General features: G+C 41.4%; 1 protein-coding gene across 2 annotated transcripts in view; it reads right to left on the bottom strand.

Moving 5' to 3' along the window:
* Positions 1-23,430, bottom strand: part of BTC (betacellulin) — a 42,603-nt gene extending 19,173 nt beyond the window's left edge. Inside the window, exon 1 of one of the 2 annotated variants that reach the window (XM_059159077.1) lies at positions 22,994-23,430. In XM_059159077.1, coding sequence (XP_059015060.1) covers positions 22,994-23,057 — 64 coding nt within the window. In that variant the 5' untranslated portion in view covers positions 23,058-23,430. The remainder of the gene's footprint in view (positions 1-22,993) is intronic. The other variant, XM_059159071.1, reaches the window with a different exon arrangement.
* Positions 23,431-25,791: the final 2,361 nt, after the last annotated feature.

The following is a 25,791-nucleotide window of genomic DNA, read 5'->3' as shown; positions in this document are numbered from 1 at the left end:
AACATGGATGGGACTGGAAGAGATTATGCTGAGTGAAATAAGTCAAGCAGAGAAAGTCAATTATCATATGGTTTCACTTATTTCTGGAACATAAGGAGTAACACGGAGGACATGGGGAGACAGAGAGGAGAAGGGAGTTGGGGGAAATTGGAGGGGGAGATGAACCATGAGAGAATATGGACTCTGAAAAACACTCTGAGGGTTTTCGGGGGGTGGTGAATCTGATGGTGGGTGTTAAGGAGGGCACGTATTGCATGGAGCATTGGGTGTGGTGCATAAACAATGGATTCTGGAACACTGGAAAGAAATTTAAAGAATAAATAAAAATTAAAAAAAAAAAAAAACAAGTATCAGGGGCACCTGGGTGGTTCAGTGGGTTAAGCCTCTGCCTTCGGCTTTGGTCACAATCTCAGGATCCTGGGATCGAGCCCCACATCGGGATCTCTGTTCAGCAAGGAGCCTGCTTCCTCCTCTCACTTTGCCTGCCTCTCTGCCTATTTGTGATCTCTGTCAAATAAATAAATAAAAATCTTAAATATATATATATCAGTATTTTGGTTCAAAAAAAAAATACACACACACAATATGGACACCAAATTTCTAGATTTTTCGTATCTTTTATCCAAACACTGCCACTCTCCTTTCACACTTATAATAAACCAGAAACATAAAATCATTTTGGGCTTTCCAAGCATGTTGATTATATATTTACTCTTCTTTGTAATCCTGGTAACTAACACAGAACACAAATGTTGAAAAAATGAACAGATCAGTCTATAAAAGAACAAAACAACTTTCAGATTAAAAAAATCTTAGTATCTCTTTCTAGTGGAAAATATCAATCAATTTCTTTATTATTATAAAATAGGTTTAATTCATTTTTAAATTCCCATACATGAGCTTTCTCCATGGGCAGAGTCAGGAGGACTTAATTCTGGAGTTACTCTAACATTGGGAATTTTACAAAACACTCTAAATCTTACAGAGATTCCATATCCACAAACTGGGGATGACAATATATTTTTCAAGAGGATATTGTGGAAATAAAATTAGGTAACACAAAAAGGCATGTGGCTTGACATCTAGTATACAATTTTAAGTCCACTCACACTCCTTTCTATCACTTATCATCTAACCCACCATTCTCCACTTCCACCTAACAGAGGGAGTTCTGATTGCCCTGAACCCCTGCGCAGGGCCTTCAAGCACGCTGGCTGGCTGGTGCCTGCGCCCAGACTCTGTTCCGCTATGAATCACTCCACATGCCAGCATTAGCTGGTGAACGGACGCCACTGGGAGCACCCCAGACGGGAACCCTAGGGAGGAGGCTCTCTCAGGCAAACCAAGGCACTGGGGTAGCCCGTGCTCTTCTCCCCACCCACAAACGTCAGGTTATAGTCACAACCTGGTGGCCGTGAACCAAATCCAGCCTGAAGAACCATTTTCTTGATCTGCATGGCTTTAAACAATTGAATCATGACAGCTCATATTAAACCTGGATTTTTCTGCTTCCACTGAAAAAGCAGAAATTCTGGCAACACGGTGTGAAATAGCTTCCTGGCAACAACTGGGTGCAACTAAGCAGCAGGTGACTCCTTTAATGCCCCAGACCATCAGGCTTGCTGTGCTCATTTACTTGACCTGCCTAGACCCTGACAGGAATTTCAAGTTGTGATCTGTACGGAGCAACTCAGGAATCGCAGAAATGCTTACAAAACCATTTACTCAATACTGAAGACTGCTTCACAGAGGAAAGGCATTCCTGTTCCATCCATAATTCAACAAATATTATTGAGTACCATGATACAAGACACCGAAGGCTCAAAGATAACAGATACTATCACTGACCTTAAGGAGCTCACATTCTGGTAAGGAAGGTAGACACACAGATCTTTAAGGTGTAGTGTAGTAAAGACAACAGCAGAGGTGACACAGGATAGAGAGTCAACTCTACTTAACTGCAAAGACTTGAAAGAGAAGATGAGAATTGTGGGGAGTTTTTAATGAGGAAGAAATGATTTTTTAACACATCAGTTAGTGACTTCTAGAAGATAAAAATTGTGTAGGCAAGGTAACATAATCATTGATGTTATTTGTTTCTGCAGTAGATAATATTTATATGATGATAATAATGCAAATACTGATCATTGAAATTATTATATCAAAAATGATAAAAAAAAAAATCAGGGCCAGTAATTAGTTCCACATACACCATGTGGGGAAACAGCGGTGATGAATCAGTATCTATGCTGTGCCAGTTCTTAAATGTTTAGACTATCACCCCTATAGCAATATACTGAAATTATGAGAGTAGAGGAACTCAGTAGGTAAAATCTAAACTTGACAAGTCAATAAATAGCATTACAAGCAAGGTATTTAGCAAGATGGAGATAAATACATAAATACAGAAGAAACACTTAAAATATTCAGAAGTGGTTGCTTCTAAGAGGTGGAGAGGAGGGAAATCATGGTGCCAAGATCTGCTATTTGTTGTTATAAACCTTTTAGCACTATTGGATTTTTAAAAATCTATGTCTATTTATTACTTTATCAAAAATAAAATTAATTTTTAAGAAAATGGTAAATAAAGTTGTAATTAGCCAAGGCATTCTAAACAAAAGGGGCAGCTTGTAAAAGGACACAGTGGAAGTAATACAACTTGTCTAGCTTGTCTGGAGGGTGAGTAGGGATTGTGATGGAGAGGAGGCTGGGGCAAAAATAAATATGACCATCTTAATTACTCTGGATTCTGTTAGGCACCCAGTTTGGGGTCATTGAAATGCTTTAAGTGAGAAACAACATAATCTTTTCATTTGGTTTGTTCTGCGTGTGTGTGTTTGTTTTTTTGAAAAGGTTACTTGAATACCAGCATAGATTATTCAGACACATGTAAACCAAGCGGGTGGCACTGGGTATGGGGAAGAAGAAATGAACACGAGAGATATTCACAAAGTAAAATTTATAAGACTTGGTGGCTAGTGGGACAGAGTGGGAAGTGAGAAAAAAGAAGTCTAGAATGACTCCAGAGTTTGGAGCTTGAATGGCTGAGTGGATTGTGGTTCCAATCACAGACATATGGGACACCAGAAGATAAACATTAGGGAGAAATATTAGTGGCATGGGAAGTATGCAAATGATCTCAGATTACTTTTCAAAGATGTCCAACTGCAAAGGGAAGGGAAAGACTAGTGAACAGATTTAAAAAAAAAAAAAAAAGGAGGGGACTTGTTTTTGTTTTTAATATAGAGAAAATTGATAGAAAGAAGCCAAAGGTATAGGAAAGAGGCAAAAGATGGGCTACCAGTAGAGGCAGAAAAGGTTACAAATCATAGTCTGAAAGGCAGGGTCTCTTCTGCAGTTTTTGATCCTTTGTAGTCAAAGTTAGTAACTTTGCAAATATCACTTCATTTTCAGTGAATGAAAGGTCATTAGAAAATAAGGGCTTAAAGGTATTTTACATTCTATACATCTCATGTCATTGTTCAAAGGAATCTGGCTCAAACTGAATGCAAAACACCCAAAGGTTTCTCAACTTTTACACTATTGACATTTGGGCTGGATAATTCCATGTTAAGGGAAGCTGTGCATCATAGAATAATGATTATCCCTGGCTTTTACCCTCCAAATGCTGGTAACATCCTGCCCCCACCTCTCCCTCTGGTCCTGAGTTGTCACAATCGAACATATCTCCCACCATTGCCAAATATCCCTGAGAGGAAAACTGACCTGGTTGAGAACCACTGCAATTCTCTCCAAACTGTTTTAATATTTTTTGTCCAAAATATACCTTTCATTTTGAATGTGTTGCTTTATTATAAATCAATTAAACAGCCTCAAAGCCTTAAATTTTCACTTCTTAAAGAATTTCTATGGGAAAGGTTCATTATCTTGTGGAAAGATCACCAAACTCAGTCATTAATTCACTGTGTGACCTTGAATTAATTAACAATCTATCCTGAACTTTTTCCTTAAGAAAACTTAGAATCACAAGTTTCCTGCCCATTCCATAATCTGGTTCATGAAAATCAAATGAAATAATATAGTAAAATAATTTATTCAAAAAGATGTTATTAAAATGATCATTATCTTCATCAGAGAACGTATGGATTATACTTTAGAGAAAATGAAAGAAAATATGGTACCTAGATGTGGAAAACAATAAGATTTTCATTCAGAAGAGTCACAATTTTATTAAATTTCAGAATTAGTAAAAACCTTCGAGGAATTAAAATATCCTACCAACCAATTCTCAACTTCCTGAAATCATCCTCTGGAAAAGTTCCTCAACCCTGCCTTCTAATTTCAGCACAGAGTCTTCTCTCTCCTCCAAGCCGTTCCATTTCCGTGAGACCTTCCATCCATTCTTTCAATTGCAGCCATTTCATTCAAAAAGATTATGGAGCTTTTATTTCTAAGGCTCTATAAGTGATGCTTTACATTAAGCTAGTTTTTTGCCTTCCCATAACTTTACTCCACTCACTGGGATCATCTGGAATAAGTCTAATCTCTCTTTCCCATGACAGATTTTCATTATTTGAAGCCAGATACCAAGACTTTCTGAAAGGATTCCTCTTCTTCGGGCTGAGCATCCTGGTTCCTTCAACCACATTTTACCTGTCATCATCAAGACCCTCATAATCCTTGCCATGGTCCCCTAAATGTAAGGTCAAACCAACGTGCCTTTTCACATGGTTCTGGCAAAGACGGAATAGACTGGGGCTCTCCTCCCCCACACTGTAGGCGCTGTATTTCTGGTAATGCAGCCCCGTAGCACATCAGCCATTTTTGGCTGTCTGATTAAATACTGAGGTTTTTAATAAAAGGAAACTCTTACATCTCTTGTGCTACTGGAAAGCAGTGTAATGATGGGATTATTTGTTCTTTTTCATTGTAGCTCTGTTTTGCTTCACTTTTGTTTTTTACTTAAAAAAATGATTTTAGACTTTTTAGAGTTCCCTTTACAATGTGTATTCGGTTTCACCTATCAGTAAAATATTTCATAATCTTTTTGTTTTCTTATTCTTTCATTCAACCTATTTCATGTGACCTGCATAATTTCTGAGAGATGATTAAAGCAATAAAAACAAAATAAAAATGTTAGATTCGTTGTGTCTGCTAAGTGATGAGAAATTGAGTCTATATTTCTGGTGCTAGTTAATAAATATCAACCGTACTCATAAAACTGAAGACAAAAAGGAAAAGAAATCCAATTCTACTTTCATGAGTCAAAGTTCCATTTATGAGATGTTCACATTAAAAATTACAGAATGTATTAAAAGCATTATCCCTGTCAGTCAGCATGGAGAATGAAGTCATTGGGAACAATATGAGCATTGAAAGAGACCCAGTCTGACAAGGAGCATGACCCACTGTCTCATAGTTAACTGCTAAATGCTGAGGTAAGTTGTACACCAGCTGGGTCAACTATTTAAAAGATCAAATGTGACCAACATCAACAGTTTTGTAGGTTGTATTTGCCTCATCTCTGAGCTGAATTTTCCATTTTTACAGCCAAGGGCATTTTTTATTTTAAAAATAAAAATAAATATAACATTATCAAAAAAATAGCCATTCATCTGTATTCTGATGACTTAGGAATCTTCAATATCTTAGCTTCTATTTGTATCTACCAAATCCAGGGATTTCTTATGATATTGTACCCATCTCATTTTAGGATTTGAACCACACCCCACACCCCGTTAGAAAATCCAACTGTAAATCAAAGGAGAATTTATTAATCTATGATTATAAGCAGAAATTGGGAGAACATCTCATAGTCAAATCCCTAAAATTCTGTTTATATAGAAGAAAGCAGTGTCTATTAATGGGAAAAAGATAAAGTGGGAGTCAGATGGCACCAGATTTGAATCCTGGTTGTACATTCTAATCACCAGTTTTGCGATTATGATTAAGTGACTCAACATTGAACTTAAGGGTCCCCATATGTAAACTGAGGCCCATACTGAGTAAACAACATGGTAGATCTAGCTATATGCTTTAAAAAAGAGAAAAAATAAGGTATGAATTATTAACCTTGGTAATGCCTGGCACAGGGTAGGTCCTCAACCCAATAGCAGCTATGAAAGAGCTGAAGCAAAAAAAAAAAGACTCTAATTCCTCTGGTAAAACAGTAGATTATCATTCCCCTAAATGGATATTGACAAATTTCTACATATATGCTGTGATTTGATCCATATGTAAAATATGGCTATGAAACAAAATATGAAAGCTAAATATGTATACATATACATATACATATACATATACATGTACACACCACATTCCTATAGTGTGCTTATATGTATGTACTTAGTGAGGCAAAACAACATGTTGGCCTTTCTATAGGCTGCTTCTCTCCAGAGTTTTTAAAAGACATTGGAAGTGAATGCGCCTCAGCTGATGAACAGAAATATGGCATCTTGTATGGTTCTTTGTATTCTCAGGACAGTTCTGCCAGTGACTCAGCATACTGAGTATGTCTGCCAGGGCTACTGATTCAGTGGGTTGGTTAAATGATTCAGTGATACAAACACAGTAGACCAAGTCAGATCTTGGATGGTGCTGTCTGACAACCAAGGGGATTGTAAATCATAGCTCCAATTTTAGAAAAATAAAGTTAAAAAAGGTTTAAAAATTTTAATCAACATTTGGAATATAAAAACTATAAGGATCTGGGGGATTTTTTTCATTGTATCTCCATTGTCAAGAAGAGAAACAGAACCCTGAGTATACATACTATACAGAGAGCATTTTCTAAGTCTGAAAAGAGATTACATCTAACATGCAGTTGGAGGGGCTCATGGGTGGCTCGGTCAGTTAAGCATCTGGCTCTTAATTTCAGCTCAAGTTGTCATCTCAGGGTAATGAGATCAAGCCTCCAGTCAGCTGAGAGGGTGCTTAAGATTCTCTTGGGTGCCTTCTGACCCTCCCCCACTGCTCATGTTCACTCTCTCTCTCCCTCATACTCTCTCTCAAAAAAAAAAAAAAAAAAAAAAAAAAAAAAAAAGAAGAAGAAAAAACATGCAGTTGAAAAAAATATTGGGGATTGGAATGATGTTTATCATTGTGGGCTTGTGATTGACTGAGACAAAAACTAAAAGAGGTGAAGTTTGACATTAGCATTCTCTTCCATCTATTCTTGTTAACTTTTTTTCCATCTTTTTTTCATTGCTGTTTTGCCTTCCTATAAACCAGTATCTTTGTACTTCCTTGACATTCCCCCAAATAGAAGATAACTTTTAAACATAATTTCCTTTCCAAATGCGTTTGCTTTCAAAGCAGATGTGCAAGGAGAGAAATTAAGTAACTCAAATATTCTAAACTCAAGTGCTTCAACCTGGGTCTTCTAGAAAGCAGAACCTGAGATATATATGAAGGGATTATCACTTTATTTAGGAGGCCCAAGCTCTGGAGTCACAAGAATGAAGAGAAAAAAAAAAAAAAAAGAAAGAAAGAAATGAAGCAAAGAAGGCAAAGCAATGCAATGTATGTACCCATCTCACAGATGCAGCTCCAGAGTACGCCACAAAGAGACACCAAACTTTGCTCGGACCACATGTCCACTCATACAGAAGCTATATAAAGCATTTTAAACAAACAAACAAACAAAAAAACTCTTCATCTTAAAGTAGTTCGTGGCAGAAAGAATGAAGGAGAAATACGTCTGCCGCAATCACTTTCATCACCCATTTCCTAGACAAAATTCCAAGTAAGGGGTGATAATTGCCTCAACCTCTGGCCCTTTGCTGAATGAGAGGCTAGAACTTGTGCCCTGGACATGGCGTTTTCCATGTCCAAAACAAGGGACAACTCACTATAGGTAGGGAGCTGGGCAAAGAAAAAGGAAATAGTCAAAGGGCTCTTCAGAGGGGTATATTGTTTGTGGCCTGGCCCAAGGAACATTTGAGGCATCAGGACATCTCATGGACAACCATGTTCTAAGAGAAGGAGGGACCCTTCAAAGGTCTCTCAAATCATATCATCTGAAAAACTGCCCATACTGTCAAACTTAAGATAGGCTTCTGGATTTTCAGGACTAGGAAAGGAAGTTCTAAGGGGTTCTTCATAGTTTATGTTCATTCAAAATCAGGAAAGTAACATATGAACTCTTTCCTCTCCACATGTAAAATTTTATCCCAAAAGGTAGAAACAGTATCTTGGTGTTTAAGAAAAGCTAAGAAGGATGGATAACACTTTTTTAACTTATAAAAGTACTCCAGGGGGGCGCCTGGGTGGCTCAATGGGTTAAAACCTTAGACTTCAGCTTGGGTCATGATCTCCGGGTCCTGGGATCAAGCCCTGCATCAGGCTCTCTGCTCAGCGGGGAGCCTGCTTCCTCCTCTCTCTCTCTCTCTCTGCCTGCCTCTCTGCCTACTTGTGATCTCTGTCTGTCAGATAAATAAATAAAGTATTTTTTAAAAAAAAGTATTCCAGGGACACCTGGGTAGCTCAGTCGATTAAGCCTCTGCCTTTGGCTCAGGTCATGATCCCAGGGTCTTGGGATCCTCCTGCATGGGGCTCCTTGCTCAGAGGGGAGCCTGCTTCTCTCTCTGCCTCTGCCTGACACTCTGCCTGCCTGTACCCTCTGTCTCTCTCTTTCTCTGACAAATAAAAAAAAAAAAAATCTTAAAAAAAAAAAAAAAGTACTCCACAATCTTAAATTTTTAAAGCCCAGAGAGGTAAGTATTTTAGCCACCTGTGATACATAAACTACTTCATATATCTGAAAATTGTCAACACTGCAATAATGTCTTTGCCAGTAAATCAACCTCTTTTTTTTTTCTCACCATGACCATTATTAAATCTGTAACAACAATGACTAAATTGAATGGGAATTCCATAATAACCTAGAGCTAGTTTCTTAGAAATCATCAGTTGTCAATTGACTTTCTGATTCCCATTCCTTTATGATAAGACCATTCCAGACAGTCAGACATTACAATACTTTAAATGAAAAGCTCTGGGCTCACTGAATTTCCATAATAGTTCATAGACAGGAGGAGAAAGGAACCAACCAAAAGAACAATTTGTTATCAGGGAGGATTATCCGATTGCAAAATGAGGAGAGACTGTGGAGTTGGCCTCTGGATTTAGTGATAACACAGTCTCTGACCCATGAGGTAACAGTCATCGAACTTTAATAATGGTAAGGGAAAGAACATAGAACTTAAGAGTAGATGCTTACCCAACCTGAAAAAGCCCCAGAATTTAGGCTCTTAAAATGAGCTAGGGAAAGCCAATCCAACTTAACATTAATCCATTATTATCTTTATCAACAAAATGATTTGCAGAGAGTAGAAGTAGAAAGAAAGGGGGGGAAAGAAAGAAAGAAAGAAAGAGAGAAAGAAAGAAAGAAAGAGAGAAAGAGAGAAAGAAAGAAAGATAGATAGATAGATAGATAGATAGACAAGGTAGTATATTTTAAATGTCAGGTATATAGAAAATGGAGACTATTGGAATCCCAAAAAGAAGCAATGTGTTGAGCTGGAAAAACCATAGGGAAAAGTTTCACAGAGGTTGGGAACAAAACTGGGTCAAAGGCGTTGACACAGAAATGAGCCTAATGTGTTTTGAAGATACTGAGTCAAGCTGCCCAGCTGCAGTGAAGAATTCTGGAGGGTATTAAGAACAAGGGCCTTCTTGAAGTGTCTGGTGTGACTGTGAAATGATTCAATTGATTTTCCTGTGTGACCTATGAAAGTAAGACACATGGAGACATGGTCACACCACGTATTTCCAGCTGAAGCTCTGAAGTGTCATTTGCCACATCCAAAAGACAGATTCCCAGTAAAGAATCTGACTAGTCTAGAAAACCACTTAAGAAGTATTTAACAGTGGTGAATACTGTTGGGTAGAAATCACTGAGAGAGAAGGGGATGCATTTCCTTTGGCAGGCTCCTGCAAACGCAAACAGAACTGTAGCTTATTTTGGGGGTGTAGTTCCATCTTGCATCTAAATCACATATTCAGTCACTCTTCTTGCCCTCCATTTCAGGACAATTGTCATGTATCTAAAAGTGATCAGAGAATTTTCTCATAGAAGCTTTCTATCAAAGGATGGCAATGTTGAAAATATGTCTCCTGAAATAACCAAAAATCACATTTGACGCCTTTGTCAGTATCATTTATCAATTATAGTTATGCCAGGGTTTTTTTCCAATTCATAATTGAATCCTCACTGATAAGTTATTATCCTAATAAATGGTAAAATAAAAGGTCAAACCTGAGCTTGGGGCATGGGATTAGTACTAAATCCCAAGATATCCTCTTATCACATCATGTGAGGAATATGTTATATCCACATGACATCACTGGTGATGTTAACCTTGATGTCTCATTCATGAGAAGACCAGGTCACTGTATACAGTAACCTCAAATTACTTTTCAAAATTTTTTACCATTGGTTGACAAGTTCTCAAGGGTCCTGCCTATTTTCTTTCCAGAGAAGTCAGTTGACAGTGGCTTACTTTGAAACCCTGTTCTTCCAAACTCCAAAGCCTTCCCAAATGGCAATGACATCATGCTGTGTTTGTAGAGACGCAAGAACCCTCAATGGTCATTTGGCACACCTCCTATCTAACTCAAGAATCACCTTACACAACTTCCATAAGTGCCACCAGACCATAAACTTGTCTAGGCATGGAAAGCTCACCACATCCCAAGCCACTGATCCCATTTTTTTCAAAGTTCCACCTGGGAGAAAATTAAGGTGAGAGTGGCCTTCCTGGAATTTTAGTTCATCAATCCAAGTTGTGCCCTCTGAACTATACAGAGGAAACCTATTTTTTTTTTTTTCAGTCTTGATCGTATTTTTTTTTTAATTTTTTTTTATTTTTTATAAACATATATTTTTTATATACATATATTTTTATCCCCAGGTCTGTGAATCACCAGGTTTACACACTTCACAGAGGAAACCTATTTTGAGACAAAGAGGGTTTTCAATGACTTGAAGTTGACTCTTATAAACCAAAATTTTCTCTTTTCTACACACCACTCCAACTTCTATCCTCTCAGTCGTGTGTGTGTGTGTGTGTCTTCTTCAGTTACCACCAATGTCTTATCACTGGCTTTTTAAGAACACCATTGATTTCCTGTAATTCACCCACCAGTGGCCTCTTCCTGAGCCTCAGCCCCCTCCTTCAGCAGTATTTGATATGGTTGCCCTTCCCAAATCTTCCACCTAAAATCCACCCCTATTCTCAGCTTCCTGACTCGTCCTTCCCTCTTTACTCAACTCTTCCAGCTCTTTTTCCAACTCCCACACCACATATTTGGGTGCCACCAATACTCTACTCTCAGATTTCTATTTTTTTTCAAATGTTTTCATTGTGGTAAAACACTCATGACACAAAATTTCCTATCTTCACTATCTTTAAATGCTCCGTTCAGTAGTATTAAGCACATTCATACCATTGTACAATCATCACACCATCCAGCTCTAGAACTTTTCATCTTGAAAAACTGAAACACTATACCCACTAAACAGTAACTCCTCATTCCCTCCTCTCCCACCTCCTGGCAACCACCGTCCTACTTTCTATCCCTATGATTTTGCCTTTGTATTCTTTTCCATAATGCCATTTTATGTCACAAAACACCCATGGTCTGAGCATTTAAATAAATATTTACTTAGAATTTATCACTAGGCACTGTGGTAGATTCTGAAATTACAATCAGCTAAATGACTACTTTCTATTTTCAGCCCTATTTTCTAACCAGGTGATTGTCCAAACAGACTAGCCATTAGGACCTCCTGTAGGGCTTTTTTTGGGCCAAACTTTTTATTTTGTGATAATTTTAGATTTATAGAACAGCTGCAAAATACAAAGCATTCCTGTACCCTCCTCACCCTCTTTTTTTTCCTCTAATGCCTCCATGGTACATTACCGTGGCACGATCAAAACAAAGAACCAATATTGGCACATTACTGTTGACTTAAATTCAAGACTTTATTCTAACTCCACAAATTCCCATTAAAGTGCTTTCCCTGGGTCAGGATTTCTAGTCTCCTCTGGTCTGTGATGAGTTCTCAGTCTTTCTGTATTGGCATTTTTTGTTTTGGTTGTTGTTGTTTGTTTTTTTAATGATATCATTGACAAATTTGAAGTGTCTGGTCAGGTGTCTTATAGAATGTCCTTCAATTTTGGGTTTGTCTGATATTTTTATAATGTTTGGACTGGGTTTATGGGTTTTAGGAGCAAACTCTACAGAAGGGAAGTGTTCCCCTCATCACACTACGGGGGGGGGGGGGGGTGCATGACATCATTGGTGACTTTGACCTTGGCCACTTCGTTAAGGTAGTGTGTGCCAGATTTTTAAACTGTAAAGTTACTATTTCTTTTCCCTTTGGAAACCAGCCTACACCCAAAAGGACCTTCTATATGGGGGAATATCAATATATATTATTTGCAATTACTCTGAAAGGAAAATTGGCTTTTTCTCTTGGAAGGCCTTTAAAAATTTAGATTGATGGGGACATCTCAACCAGACTTCAGTAGGTCTGGGGAGAGGCCTGATAATTTGTACTTTTTACATTTCTTGGGATAGCAATCAGATTTGGGGTCTACTGTGCGAGTTGAAGCCAACCACCATATTTCCAAATGCTCAAAAGACATTTGGATATCTCAAAAGCATTTTATATTACAGCCAAAAAAAAAAAAAAAAAAAAAAAAAAGCAGCTTTCTTTTACATACAGCAGCATAAATTCTTTTTCTCTCTCAGGTTAAGAGTCTTGGAGACAGTTTTAATTCCTCTTTCCCCTTTCTTACCTACACATGACTTGTTTTCAGACCCCCAAAAAATCTCACTTAGAAGCATTTATTGGATTTATTCTTTTCTTTTTATGGCCTGGTCCAAACCTTTTAGGCTACTTCCTAGCCTAGAACAGCAGCTTTCTTTTTACTTGCTCTCATTTGTCTGTCTTCATCTGCACGTGAAAACCTATCTTAAAAACCAGTGCTTTCCTTGGGGCACCAGGATGTCTCAGTCAGTTAAGTGTTGGACTCTTGATTTTGGCTCAGGTCATGATCTCAGGGTTGTGAGATGGAGCCCCTGTCAGGTTCTGTGCTGGGTATGGAGCCTGCTTATAATTTTCTCTCCTTCCTCTATGCGTCCACTCTCTCACCCCTGCTCTCTCTAAAGAAAACAAAACAAAACAAAACAAGCCACTGCGTCCCCTGTATTCATTCCCTATTGAAAATGCGACAATAGCTGCCCATTATTCATTATGATTACACTCCCGAGAAGGAGGCCTTCTGACATGAGTTAGGGATAAAATGACATCTTCGAGGTTAACGAATGGAGCTGTCATTGGAAGGGGCTGGTGGAGGAGAAGGGGGAGTCACTGAAAATAAAGCTCATTAAATTTGTTCCCATCTGTTTTTCTCTGTGGCCAGGAGCTAATTCTCTTGAATTAGTCCTCTTGGATTAGTCTCTTTCTCCAAATGCAATTGGTGCTCTAAACGGGCCTGGAGCTACCTCGTGATCATGAGCCACCCCCAGCCTTGGGAAGCCTAGCAGCACATGGTTAGAAGCCATGAAGCAAACCACTGGGGTCAGCTTCTAGCAAGATCACCCCTAAGCAAAGGTGAGGCCAGCTCTTCACCAAGCTACAGGGCACACAGTAAAATGGAATCTGGATATTTCCCCAGTAATCGAACAACTCCACAGGTAGACCATATAACTTTTTAAAGTAAAGTCTTTACCTATAACTAAATGCATGGATTTATCTAAATTAGAAAATGTCCTGGCTCTAATTCCTAGGAAATCCTGAGAAGATGACATTGCATCAAGAATTCAGGGTCCTGACTAATGTTCTCATTCTGGAAACCAGGTCCTGACCCAGTCAGTATTCCCCTCGATACCACACAAAATTAACTCTTTGTTCTAGGCATGTGGGTCTGCTCACTCTCTGACACACACACAAAGGAAAGGTCATTATTAACTTGTCCACCTTCTAATCTTTCTCCCATTGTTTTCTCCATTGTTAGTTAGAAAAACTAACTCAAGTCCTTATTTCCCTGATTTTTTTTTCCCTAATCACTCCAGCCCATAACTTCTCCTTCTGAGGTCATATTTAGTTTTCACTATGAAATTTAAACTGTTAGGTATTCAACTACTATACAATGTTTCATTTCTGATAAACATTTTGCCCAATATAATGCAAATTCTTTTTGGAAAGACGATGACATACTTAGACAATTCTCCTTAATGCTAAACACAGTATTAGACACACTTTTATAATAGTATTAGACAAACTGTAAAATAGCAAACAATTTTAGATATGTCTTCCTTATTGTTATTTGTTTTAGAAATAAAGACTATTTACCAACAGCCCACCCCCAACACTATGCCATGGGAGAAGGAGTCTTGTGTTTGGATAAGTTCATGTTTTGCTGGTGGTGGCAGTCAATACCAAAATTTCATGAACAAATCTCATTCTCTCAAGTCAACCTACTCAGTAAAACCAGGCATAGCTACCATCTAAGTGAAGAACTGCCTAAAATAAGTCATTTTTTTACAAATTCAGACATTAAAGATGGAATATAAAGAGTTATTGGGAAATATGAGGGTTCTTTGATTTGACTATGGAAGCTGGTGTGTGTGTGTGTGTCCCTGTATGCAAAGTTTACATCATGATCTTTGTGACTGACCATGAGAAGCTACTGGTCCAGGAGGATGCTTATGCTACATGCACTGAGATTCATTTATTGGACAAATATTTAGTGAGCACTTATCATGTAGGAGCACTGTTCTAGGCCCTGGGAATACAGCTGTAAATAAATCAGGCAAAAATTTCTGCCGTCATGGTACTTACATTCTAACGAAGCAGTTAAAGGCATTATTGAAAGCATGGTTATGAGGGAGCAAATTCCTGCCTTTTTCCGTTTGCTTCCAGTGGTGAATACTACAGCAATTTCCTTTGCTCAAAGCACAAAAACACCAACACTCCAACTGGTGTAAGGAATGCAATCATTCTGTTTCACCTTTTTAGTCAATACCTATGAAATAATTTTAATTATCTACATAGTTATGAAAGTGAGAATATTAATAACACATTGAACATTAATTAGCCAATTATTCTGCTAAAATCTTTTCCTGAATTATCTCATTTCATCCTCAAAACAATCCCGTGTCACCAAAGATAAGCATTATTATCATTGATACCATTCTCTAGATGAGACGACACAGCACGAGGAGATTAAATAACTTTCTCGATGCTACAGTATTCAATGATTAAATAACTTTCTCGATGCTACAGTATTCAATGATTAAATAACTTTCTCGATGCTACAATATTGTGAAACAACAACCTTTATGCATGGCTGTCTACTCTTTATAATCTGAAAAAAAATTATTTTGTCATAAGAAACAATCTCTGTTTATTTTTCCATTTTTCTGATTTTTAGAAACAAATTTTGACAGTGTGTTATCATTCATTTTTCCACAGTGACAGACTTATTTCTTTTTAATTAGATAATTATTTATTTAACTCAAATAAATGAGATAACCCCATTTTGATAAGATTACCTAAAACATTAGAATTATAACCTAAATATTTTATTTTTCTCTGCTAGTGCAAGCTGACTTTTGTGTCTGGTCCAACCTTAAGATGTTGGTCTTGGGTGTCAATGCCAGGCAAATGCTATAGAGCTTTTCACTGCATAAAACTAGGATCAAAATTGGCAGATGAGGAAGAATCTATAGAGACATTTTTAGAAAGCAGATATGCATTTTGCTTTTGCAGAATTATTTTTTACATTTGTTCCTTTCTAACAAAACCAGTCAAATAGAACTCTTTTGAGAATTTGTATCTATTTCCTCTTTCACAACTAGTGGGAGCAGGAATTTGAGAAATAAAGGCAAGAGAAAGTTTTTCTATCAATTAATAGACCCTGGTTATAATAAGAAAGTACCCAGAAACAAAATGTCCACAGTCTAAAAAATATGCTGATTATAATTAGTGATTTCTTCTGTACTTTCCTGTTATCTATTATAATAGCTCATGTTTATCCAGAACTTACCATGTTCCAGGAACATTTTAAGTGCTTTGTGCTGTAACTAAGCTAGTCCATACAATAGCCTTGGTTCTGTTTCTATGGGCTTTTATAGATGAAGAGACTGAGGCCAAAGGGGTTTAAGAGATTTGCCCACCATCAAGGAGTTACTAAGTCACAGCACCAAGAGGTCATGAATAGACATAGCCTAGCTCAGAGTCTACACTCTTGACCACAGCATCATACCACTTCAGGATATGCTGTTTAGCCATCATCAGTCAAGAACATCATCTCACCAACTGTTCACTATTGGTTGGGATAGCCTGTGCCTAGGATATAAGAAAGCAGGTTTCCTGGCTGGGATGAAGAACCAGGAATCCAAGAACCTACAGCATATCCAGAGCTGGGGATGCCACAGATATATAGGTCAGTATCGGGGAAAGCAAAGCTGGTAGGAATAGCTAGGATGAACTTCAGTGCTTTTTTCAATAAGTCAGAAGAAGTGGGTCACTCTTCAGTGCCATGATATGTCATTGCACTGCACGTCAGTGACCCGTCTCCTCTTGTCTACCTCATTCAACAACAAGTATTTATCTACTATGTTCCAGGCTTTATGGCCTCATCTTCAGAGCTCATGCTCACAAAGCGAGAACCTTAGACAAGTTATTTAATGCCTTTGTGTTTCCTATCCTCCTAATAAGTGGGAATGATAATAATGTGTAACCTGAGTGTTCTATGGATAGTGTTATATGGATACAATGAGTTATCAGGTTCTTAGAACAGTGCCTGGCATGCATACGACAGAACTGCTCTCTTATGATTTTGGGTGTAAAGATCAATGAGAAGATGATATTAAAATGCTTTTTTCAACTGTAAAGGTCCCCCAAATGTAAAGGTTATGTTGAGATTCCATAGGAAAGGTCAAGCAGGCATCTGCTTGTGTCATCAGCAATATCTTGTGTCAGTCACCCTAGGAGATGGGACCAATCAAGTTTCAGAAACTCAGAATTACATCCCGGTGGGGAGGTGGTCATGAAAAAGTCAAGTCTCCATCTCCTACAACTGCCTCATTCAGCTCTGAAGAATGATGACAATTTTTTGGTAGTTGTACTAGGCTTCCTGGAGTAAGAAGCAGAAGGAAGCTGTCTTCTCCTGCTCTGGAAAGACCTGGACCATGTGACTCACCACAGGGCAGGGGACCACCAAGAAATCCAGACCATCGATGACTATGAAATATTTACATATAATGTTAGATTAGTTAGGGATTTCTCAACATTAACATGTCAGACTGCAGTCAGCCTCGACAGCCAACCTGTCTCAACTTCTATAGCATCCACCATAGGTTTGATTCCATTTAATACTGAATAGAAACCATGAACAAAGCAACTTGGTTACTCCCAGCTAATGAAACGTGTGTAATAGAAAAAGTTATAATCATCATTAAGGAGGGCATGTGATGTAAGGAGCACTGAGTATTATATAAGATGGATGAATCACTGGCCTCTATCTCTGAAACTAATAATATATTTATATTTTAGTTAATTACATTTAAATTTTTAAAAAAGAAAGAAGAATGGCTAAAAAAACAAAGAGAAAGAAAAACTTATAACCAAACAAGTCAGCAAATTACCTCACACTTTACAGAATTCAAAGGTCATTTTTTAACGACCTGTTGGAGAATGCCCTTTCTGCACCCATTAAACATTTATTTTAAAGCCCCTATTCTGACTGAGGAGATGTGCCCTTGAAGCAAACACTGAGAGACAAGGAGCACTCCAAATCCCCCATACAGAACATAAGAAACAGAAGTAAACTTACTACTTGCAAAACGAAAGTCCTTTGATGAAAGGATCTCTAGCATTACTGGAAGCAAGTCCCAAGTGAAAAAAGATGAAGAAGCAGATCTCTCTACATCTCTGAATTGTGTGCATGTTTTGCCAGCAAGAAACAGAACTGTTTTCTCTATCCAATCTGCTGTTTTTTTAATGACTGGATACTGTCAAGAATTTACATTCAGTCAGTCAACTAACAGCTTTTGAGGTCCTACTATGTGCCAGGCACTCTTTGTGCATCCCCCAGCCAAAAAACTAAATAAGGCTAAATGAATGAATAAATCCAAGCCTTTGCAGTGAGGGAAATACTAAATTAATAACCCATCCTGTTATACTATCAACTCAGGCACTTTTAAACTAAAAAAAGGCTGAACACAAACATTGCTATAGCTCGATTACACTTTTCATCACCATTTTGGAATCCATGCCTTTACTCTCCCAGTCAAGTAAATAACACACTACATATCCTCAAAAAAAAGTAAAGAATGAAGAAAAGTACTCCGTGGCTATTGGAATTTACCTCACTGATAATTAAAGTAGGTTATTGCCTAAGTGAACTGAATTAAGATTAAATACACTCTCTCCAACCATTAAAAAAAAAAAAAAACTCTCATTTCTTTAAATTTAACAATTAGAGATTCATTTAAGCTACCAAATTTCCTCCCTTAAGATAAAAATATGTCTGGGAAGACTAGCTAATAATAGCATTACAAAGCATACCCATTTTAATCAGATCGCTTTCTTCTTAGATTTTACTTCGGTGCTCTCCTGACCCCGACTGCTCCCCCCACCCACTCACAGATTCTTTGGGGATCCAGGGATCCGTCATGGTCATTTTGGAAGGGTTTCAAGATAATGGCTTAGGCTTAACTGCATGCAGCCTGGACCCTGGCTTGTCTGGACCCTCCTGGAAGTTGCTAATCCTAATGGAGAGTTTACAAGTATGGTCCATTGTTCATAGAGTTGATTAAAAGTAGAGCGTGTTGCCTGTCCCCTCTGACTGTCCCCCCAACTGTCCTCCTCATGACATTCATGTCTGTGTCCCAGCATGAGCCGACTACAATAAAAGGGTGGAAAAAAACCAAGATGAGGTTCTTGCACTGGGCTCTCTGAGGACTCACGGGCACCCAGGCACTGGGGTGAGCAGTGTCTGCAGAGACCCTGAGACAGACATGGAGACTGTCTGTCCTCAGGGCCTTTGACTTCAGCACATACATGGGCAGCCCAAAGCATCCGCAGGGGCACCTTGAGCTGGGTGTAACAAGGCATGCTTGCAAGTGGTGGGATCTTCCAGGATTATTTGGGAATTTCCACACAATGACTGAGAATGGAGAAAAAGCAAAAATCAATTTGTAACAGCTGCTTAAGTGCAAAACCTGGGATTTTGAAAAAGGAAAAAACACTCCTAATGTTCTTCTAAGCCAGAAGTATAACTGGAGAGGCAAAGCCTAAAATCGTTCAGCTTTTGGGGTTTCAGTGACTTCATTTGTACAATGGGAATTTTACCTGCTGTCACCCACCTGCTTGGTGACTTGGAAGCTGGATCCGTAGTATGATCACACTCATATTCTCAGGCAGAACTTAAACCGACCCACAAATATTAATGATTTCAATTTTAATGAGGAGGGGAATATATTTTTAGTCTTAAAACTAAGGAGAATTTTTTTTTAAAGATTTTATTTATTTATTTGACAGAGAGAAATCACAAGTAGATGGAGAGGCAGGCAGAGAGAGAGGAGGAAGCAGGCTCCCTGCTGAGCAGAGAGCCCGATGCGGGACTCGATCCCAGGACCCTGAGATTATGTCCTGAGCCGAAGGCAACGGTTTAACCCACTGAGCCACCCAGGCGCCCTTAAAACTAAGGAGAAATTTAATACAAAATCAAAAAAGATACTCTGATTTCTTTGAGATAGAAAAAAAAGATACTTTAAGCAAAGTTATTGCCTTTTTTAGAGATTTATTTGCTTATTTTATTTGTTTAAGATTTTATTTATTCATTAGAGAGAGCAGGAGCAGAGGGTAGAGGCAGAGACAGAGGGAGAAGCAGACTCCCTGCCGAGCAGAGAACCTGATGCTGGGCTGGATCCAGGACGCCAGGATCATGACCTGAGTGGAAGGCAGATGCTTAGCTGACTGAGCCTCCCAGGTGCCCCTAAAGAGAAAGAGAGAGAGAGAGAACAGGCAGGTGTGCAGGACCTGGGAGAGGGGCAGACAGGTAAGGGAGAGAAAATCTCAAGCAGATTCCCTGCTGAGCCCAGAACAGGAAGCTGGGCTAGATCTCACAACAATGAGATCATGACCTGAGCTGAAATCCAGAGTTGGATGCCTAACCAGCTGAGCAACCCAGGGGCCCCAAAGTTATTGCGTCGTAAAGTTATTGCGTCGTTACCATATTTCTCAAAGAAATAAACATCCATGGTTCTCTCTATTATGATAAATTCTGCATGAAACAAAGATCCCATTACAAAGTAAATGAAAGTTACAAAGTGCTCAAAAATTTCTGTTGAACTTCCCAGTGGAAATGTTAGTTAAAGATGAGTACAATGTCAAGTTGCTGAGGGCCTTGGGCCATCTAAAGCAGCTCCCTCATTTTACAAATGAGAGAAACACTGTTCAGAAATTGGACATCTCAGTCACAGATCGGCAGAGCTGGAACCAGACCTCATGTCTGCTCCATGCCTGATCTCAAGGCACTCCCTTCTCCCACTGAACCCCTCCCCTGCCACACACACAAACACACACACATGCACACATTAGTGCATCATACAGTACATTGCTCACATTTTCTTCAAAAAGTAACTAACATTTAACATGTGATTTAACTCAGGAATGAGACTGAAAAGTCAAGCGCATGTGAGAGAAATAGAACCACTTTATGGGACCACTGATGCCAACAGATTACAACCTTCGGGATTTTGCCTGCAGTGGGGCTCTTAGGGGATCTGGAGACTGAATTCAGTTCCCTAAGCCAAACATTCAACAGGGCAGTTGCCCAATCAGGTTACCATGAGTGTGCCACGGAACTGGGTTGGAATTTTGTTTTGTCTTTTCCTTTCTGCCTTGTGACAAGGTTTGAGAAAAACATAAAGCATTACGTGATAGTAAAAGGGAGAGGATATCTATCAACCTGGAATCATCACTTCTACCACAACATTTCTGCTGCCACAGTGCCCTTACCTAGGCCTTAATTATTCTTAGTCCATGGATTATATCTGAGACAACCAGGTCCTCTGGCCCCCAGCTCCGTCCCTCGCCCCCACTGCACCCTGTATCTTTGGCCTCTCCTGCCTATTTCAAATCCTACCCAAGCGTCAAGGCACCCACTCATGTCCTTCACGCAACTTCTCCTGCTGCTCCATTCTCCCCGGTGAGCTAGTCCTTCTCTGTCTGCTTTTATGAATGTTGCTCTTACTGTTTCATATTGGTTAGTCTTGCATTCCCACATTCAGAATAACATCTTCTTCCTTTTTTTTTAAAGATATTATTCATTTGGGCTAGAGAGATAGAGCAGGAGTGGAGGGGAGAGGCAGAAGCAGACTCCCCGCTGAGCAGGGGTCCTGACACAGGGATCCTGACCTCAGGACCCCCGAGATCATGACCTGAACCAAAGCAGGGGCTTAACCAACTGAGCCACCCAGGGGGGACCTCAGCATAATATCCTTCAGGCAGGCCTCATGTCTAGGAATCTCTTGAGCCCTCTTCCCAGCCCTATCCCCATATGCGCTAACATCTTGCTGACTAGAGCAGATTTTCAATCAATACTCTGTTGGAAAATCCAGACGAGGTGGAGGAAGAAAACAGCTGCTTCCTCCCAGTAATGCAGCCCAGAGCATCAGCACTGTCTCTGGACCCAAGGCTCTCTACCTATGGCTCTTTGTGGACTCCACGTGATGCCCCTACCTACTAGTTGTCACTCCCTTCTTTCTCCGCTGGGTTCCTTCAATCAGTCCCTTCTCCGTAATCATGACGCGAAGTCAGATCCACTTCCAGCCAAGGTCATGACACATTTTAGCCACCTCTCCTACTGCAAGGCCCAAAGCCAGATGAAAGTGTCCGCAAAGTTTTCACCTCTTTCCCCACCACGGGAGAAATCCAGTCGTTCCCAGGCTTGAAGGTAGAGGTGATATCTTGGAGACACTTAAAGCTGCGGAGACCCCCCCTCCCCGCTCCCACATCAACCCCTCAAGCCCAGGTGCCCCTACCCTCAGCTCACCTAAAACTACAAAATATTGCTTCCCCCTTCCCCTACCTGCCTCAAAATGATCATGGTGTAGAAGGGATGTCTTGATGTAGTAGGATGTGCCCACCTGCGTGCCTTCCTTGGTCCCTTCCCACATCCAGCGGCAAGAACTGTCCCCGCACCTGCGGTCCCGCGCGCTCTGCCAACACCGCCTCCGAGGAAGCGCGGCGAGCCTCTAGCGGGTCCAGGGGTCCTGCTCCTCCAGCCCCCCACTCCGCCCTCGGGCCGGGCCGCACCCAGAGCTCCCGAACCGAACAGCCCAAGTGTACTTTTTCTCAGTGAAGGAAAGTTTTCTCTCCCCCATGTCATCCTAAAATGGGAAAGAAGAAGTTCCAAGTGGAACATCTCCGCATTGCTTAGCCAGCGCGCTCCGAGAAACAGGCCATGTCCCTTTCCCTCTCAGCAGCTCGGGACTGAGGTCGCAGGAGCTGTCTTCCACTCTCCTCCGGCTCCTCCCCACTGTCCTGACAAGGGCCGGGGGTCTTAATCCATTCCTGCCCCTCTAAGAGTCGCCCCCCTATCTCTCGCACACCCAAGGCCCACACACGCCCGCCGATTGCTCTCCACCGTCCTCGGCAGTCGCGGGCCCCATGTTCAGCCACCTGTTCCCTCTCTTCTGCCTCCCCCAGCGGTCCTTCTCCGTCCAGGCTCCCCTGCCACCCCGTCACTCGCGGGCACCTGCGCCCGCAGCCGAGCCGCGGGATCCCGCCCGCCCTCGGGCAGCCCCAACAGGTGCAGCCCTAGGTGCCAAGAGCCGAAACCTGCACCTCGCGCCCGCCCAGGGGTCAGAGAGCTCCGCCTGGGCTCCGACAGCGCCCAGCGCGCCCTGGGGGCCCAGACGTGCGCGCGGTGCAGGCTCCCGCTCCCTGCCACTCCGCCGCCGACTTTCCTGCGGGGGCTGCGGCGTCCGGCGCTCCACTTACCCAGGGCGAGGGCCAGGAGCAGTGGCAGGGAGCCGGCGCCGCTGCCCGGGGCGGCCCGGTCCATCAACCCCACGCTGCGGGGCCGGGCAGCCCCTGGACGAGTCCCCCTCGTCCTGCGCCCCTTCCCCGGCCGCGGGCGCCCGAGGGCGGGCCTGGAAACTACTGTCTCCGGCCAGCCGGAAACGAAACTACTTCTCGGCCTGGCACCCGGGCCTGGGCAGGCAACACCCGGGGCGCGGGCGGCTCCGGGAGTGCAGCCCGGGCGGAGGGAGCCTCCTATTTATCCTCGCTCTGCCTGCACACACCCCAGCCTCGAGGCGCGGGACTCCGTCGGGGTAGCCTCCACGCTGCTCCCACCCAAGTTGCCCCACACCCACACCCACACTCAGGGACGTGCTCGAGCTGCCCTCGGGCCAGCTCACCCGCTCCCCCTGCTGGGTCGCACCTGACTCTCCGCTTCCCTCCCCTTTGGGGACCGAGCCAGGTACTTCGGTAGCGGAGGGAATACCCTCGAGGGCGGTTAGGGGCCGGGCCTGCGGGCGGTGCTTCGGGCTCTAAGCTCCTCTAAGCTCCTGCAGGGCGCTGGGGGAGCCTCAAGCCCCACGCGTGCCCTGAATTCTAGCTTCCCTCATTTCAACCAGCTGTTGGTGTCTCCGAGGGACCGGAGCCAACACTCAGTGTGATAAACCTTAGGGCTTTGACAACTTACAAGCCTTTCCTTTACCTACATCATTTGTTGCATATCTGGGAGTTTAGCTCCCCAAGAGCTACGTTAACAATTTCATTTGTTTTCTTATGTATCCATTTACTCCTTGATTCACTGCATTCTCCTTTATTTCAAAAATTCACGTACTGCATTGGTTCTATAAAAATAGGGAGAATGCGTTTTGCCTGTGGCTTGCCAAGCACTCTCCCTCCTTCATCTCACCCCCTCTTCATGGAGAGGGGCATCCAAGGGCTCTGCACCAAGCATTTTCTGGAACACAAGGGCACCCTCACAGCTTTCAAAGATGGGAAGCAACATCCAATGCTACCTTATGTAATTAATATATATGCCTCTAAAATAACTAAAGGTTATTTAGTTGTTTAGAATATGGACCACCTGTTTTCATGCTGGTCCATATCCCTCTTGCAAGATCACTACGTGATCACGCCCCCCCCCCCCCAGTCCAGACTTGTGTTTATATAGTATCCAAAAGTCCAATAAACATTCATTAACATATGAAATGCAGTTCAAATGTCTGTCCCTTCCTCTCCATTGTTTAAACTAAGCAAATTATGATGCACTTTTCTTCCACAAGTGACATTTCATTTCAAAACCAATTCATATTATTTTAGTGCCCCAGGCAACTGATACATCCAGGAGAATAAAAATCAGCTGTTAATTTCCCGAATCCCGTTCTAGCCCTCACATGACAGCTCATAAAACATTGATATGGTAGGCACGGGGTTCAGAGAAATCTAAGGTTGTGGGATAGAAGGTCACTACAGTCCAAATCAAATGGGCAGGGGCAGAGAAGGCAAGGGGTCTGACATCATCTCCCCTCCTCTCCCTTTTCTGATGTTCTCTCCTCCCTCCAGTGCCCCATGCTAAAGCATCTTTCTCTCTGCGATGGTACCCTATCAAGGAGCTGTCCTGCTCTCCGCAGCAGAACATCACTGTCTTCTTTTTCCATAGATACTAATAAAAAAAATAAAGCACACTTAGACAATAAATAAATAAATGAGTCTAAATGTTTGTTGGGTATCGTAAAGTGCCCGGATGTGATGTAAGTGTTCATCGTTTATGCCATTCAAATGGTAAATTAACTTTTTCAGGCCACTAGAGTATGAACCAGTGTAATTTAATATAGAGATTAAATTAATAGCCTTTCCTAAGGGCTTTATTTAATGCCAGAAATAAAATATGTATTCTGGAGAATATGGCTTCCCAATTTCCTGGCACTGGAATCTCAAGGTCAAGCCACTTCCTTTATCCTTCCTTCCTTCCTTCCTACCCCTTTCCTCTTCCTCCTCCTCTTCCTCATCTCCCTCACTCTCTCTCAATTCATTCACTCATGGAGGAAGGTAAATCTTTGATCCAATTACAAACTTTGGGAGAATCTGACCCTTCTGTGGCCTCATTCAGGGAACTGGGGTGTGTCTCGAGGCTTTAGATTTTAAGCTGAGCTGTTACTAAGGAAAGAGTGGGTCAAAACTGCACCAAAGTCACAAGGGAGGACTGGCATCCCCTCTCTCCCCAGACAAGGGATTTCTTGAGGGCGTGTTCCGTGTGCCAGCTTTAGGCAGGTAAAACCAGCCCTCCCTAATCTGGTATGAAGCTTGAGTGGATTCCTTTGGAAGGTCTTTGTAACATGCATCTCCTCCCACAGAAAGCGGCCTCCAGCTGGAACACACCTCCCCGCCTCTGGACAGGACAATGTAAGCTTGTGGTTATTTCTGGGACACAACACATAAGCAGACACGCATGTGGCAGAAAAGAAAATTTCAGAATGTATTCATTCTAGGTCAGCTTGCATTCTCCAACCTGTTGCTTTAAGGCACTCAGTAGCACAAGAAGACTTCCTAGTGGTCATTAACATTCTCTAATTCCCTAAGAGGGAGTGAATGAAAAGAGACAGGAAGGGTGAAAAGCTCTTTAAAACATAATATTTTGGGGCACTGGAGTGGCTCAGTGGGTTAAAGCCTCTCCCTTCGGCTCAGGTCATGGTCTCCGGGTCCTGGGATCAAGCCCCGCATCAGGCTCTCTGTTCCATGGAGAGCCTGCTTCCTCCTCTCTCTCTGCCTGCCTCTCTGCC

Source organism: Mustela lutreola, chromosome 1 (genome assembly GCF_030435805.1).
Source record: "Mustela lutreola isolate mMusLut2 chromosome 1, mMusLut2.pri, whole genome shotgun sequence".
NCBI lineage: Eukaryota > Metazoa > Chordata > Mammalia > Carnivora > Mustelidae > Mustela > Mustela lutreola.
Note: the sequence above shows the minus strand (reverse complement) of the source record. Positions and strands in the feature narration are given on the sequence as shown.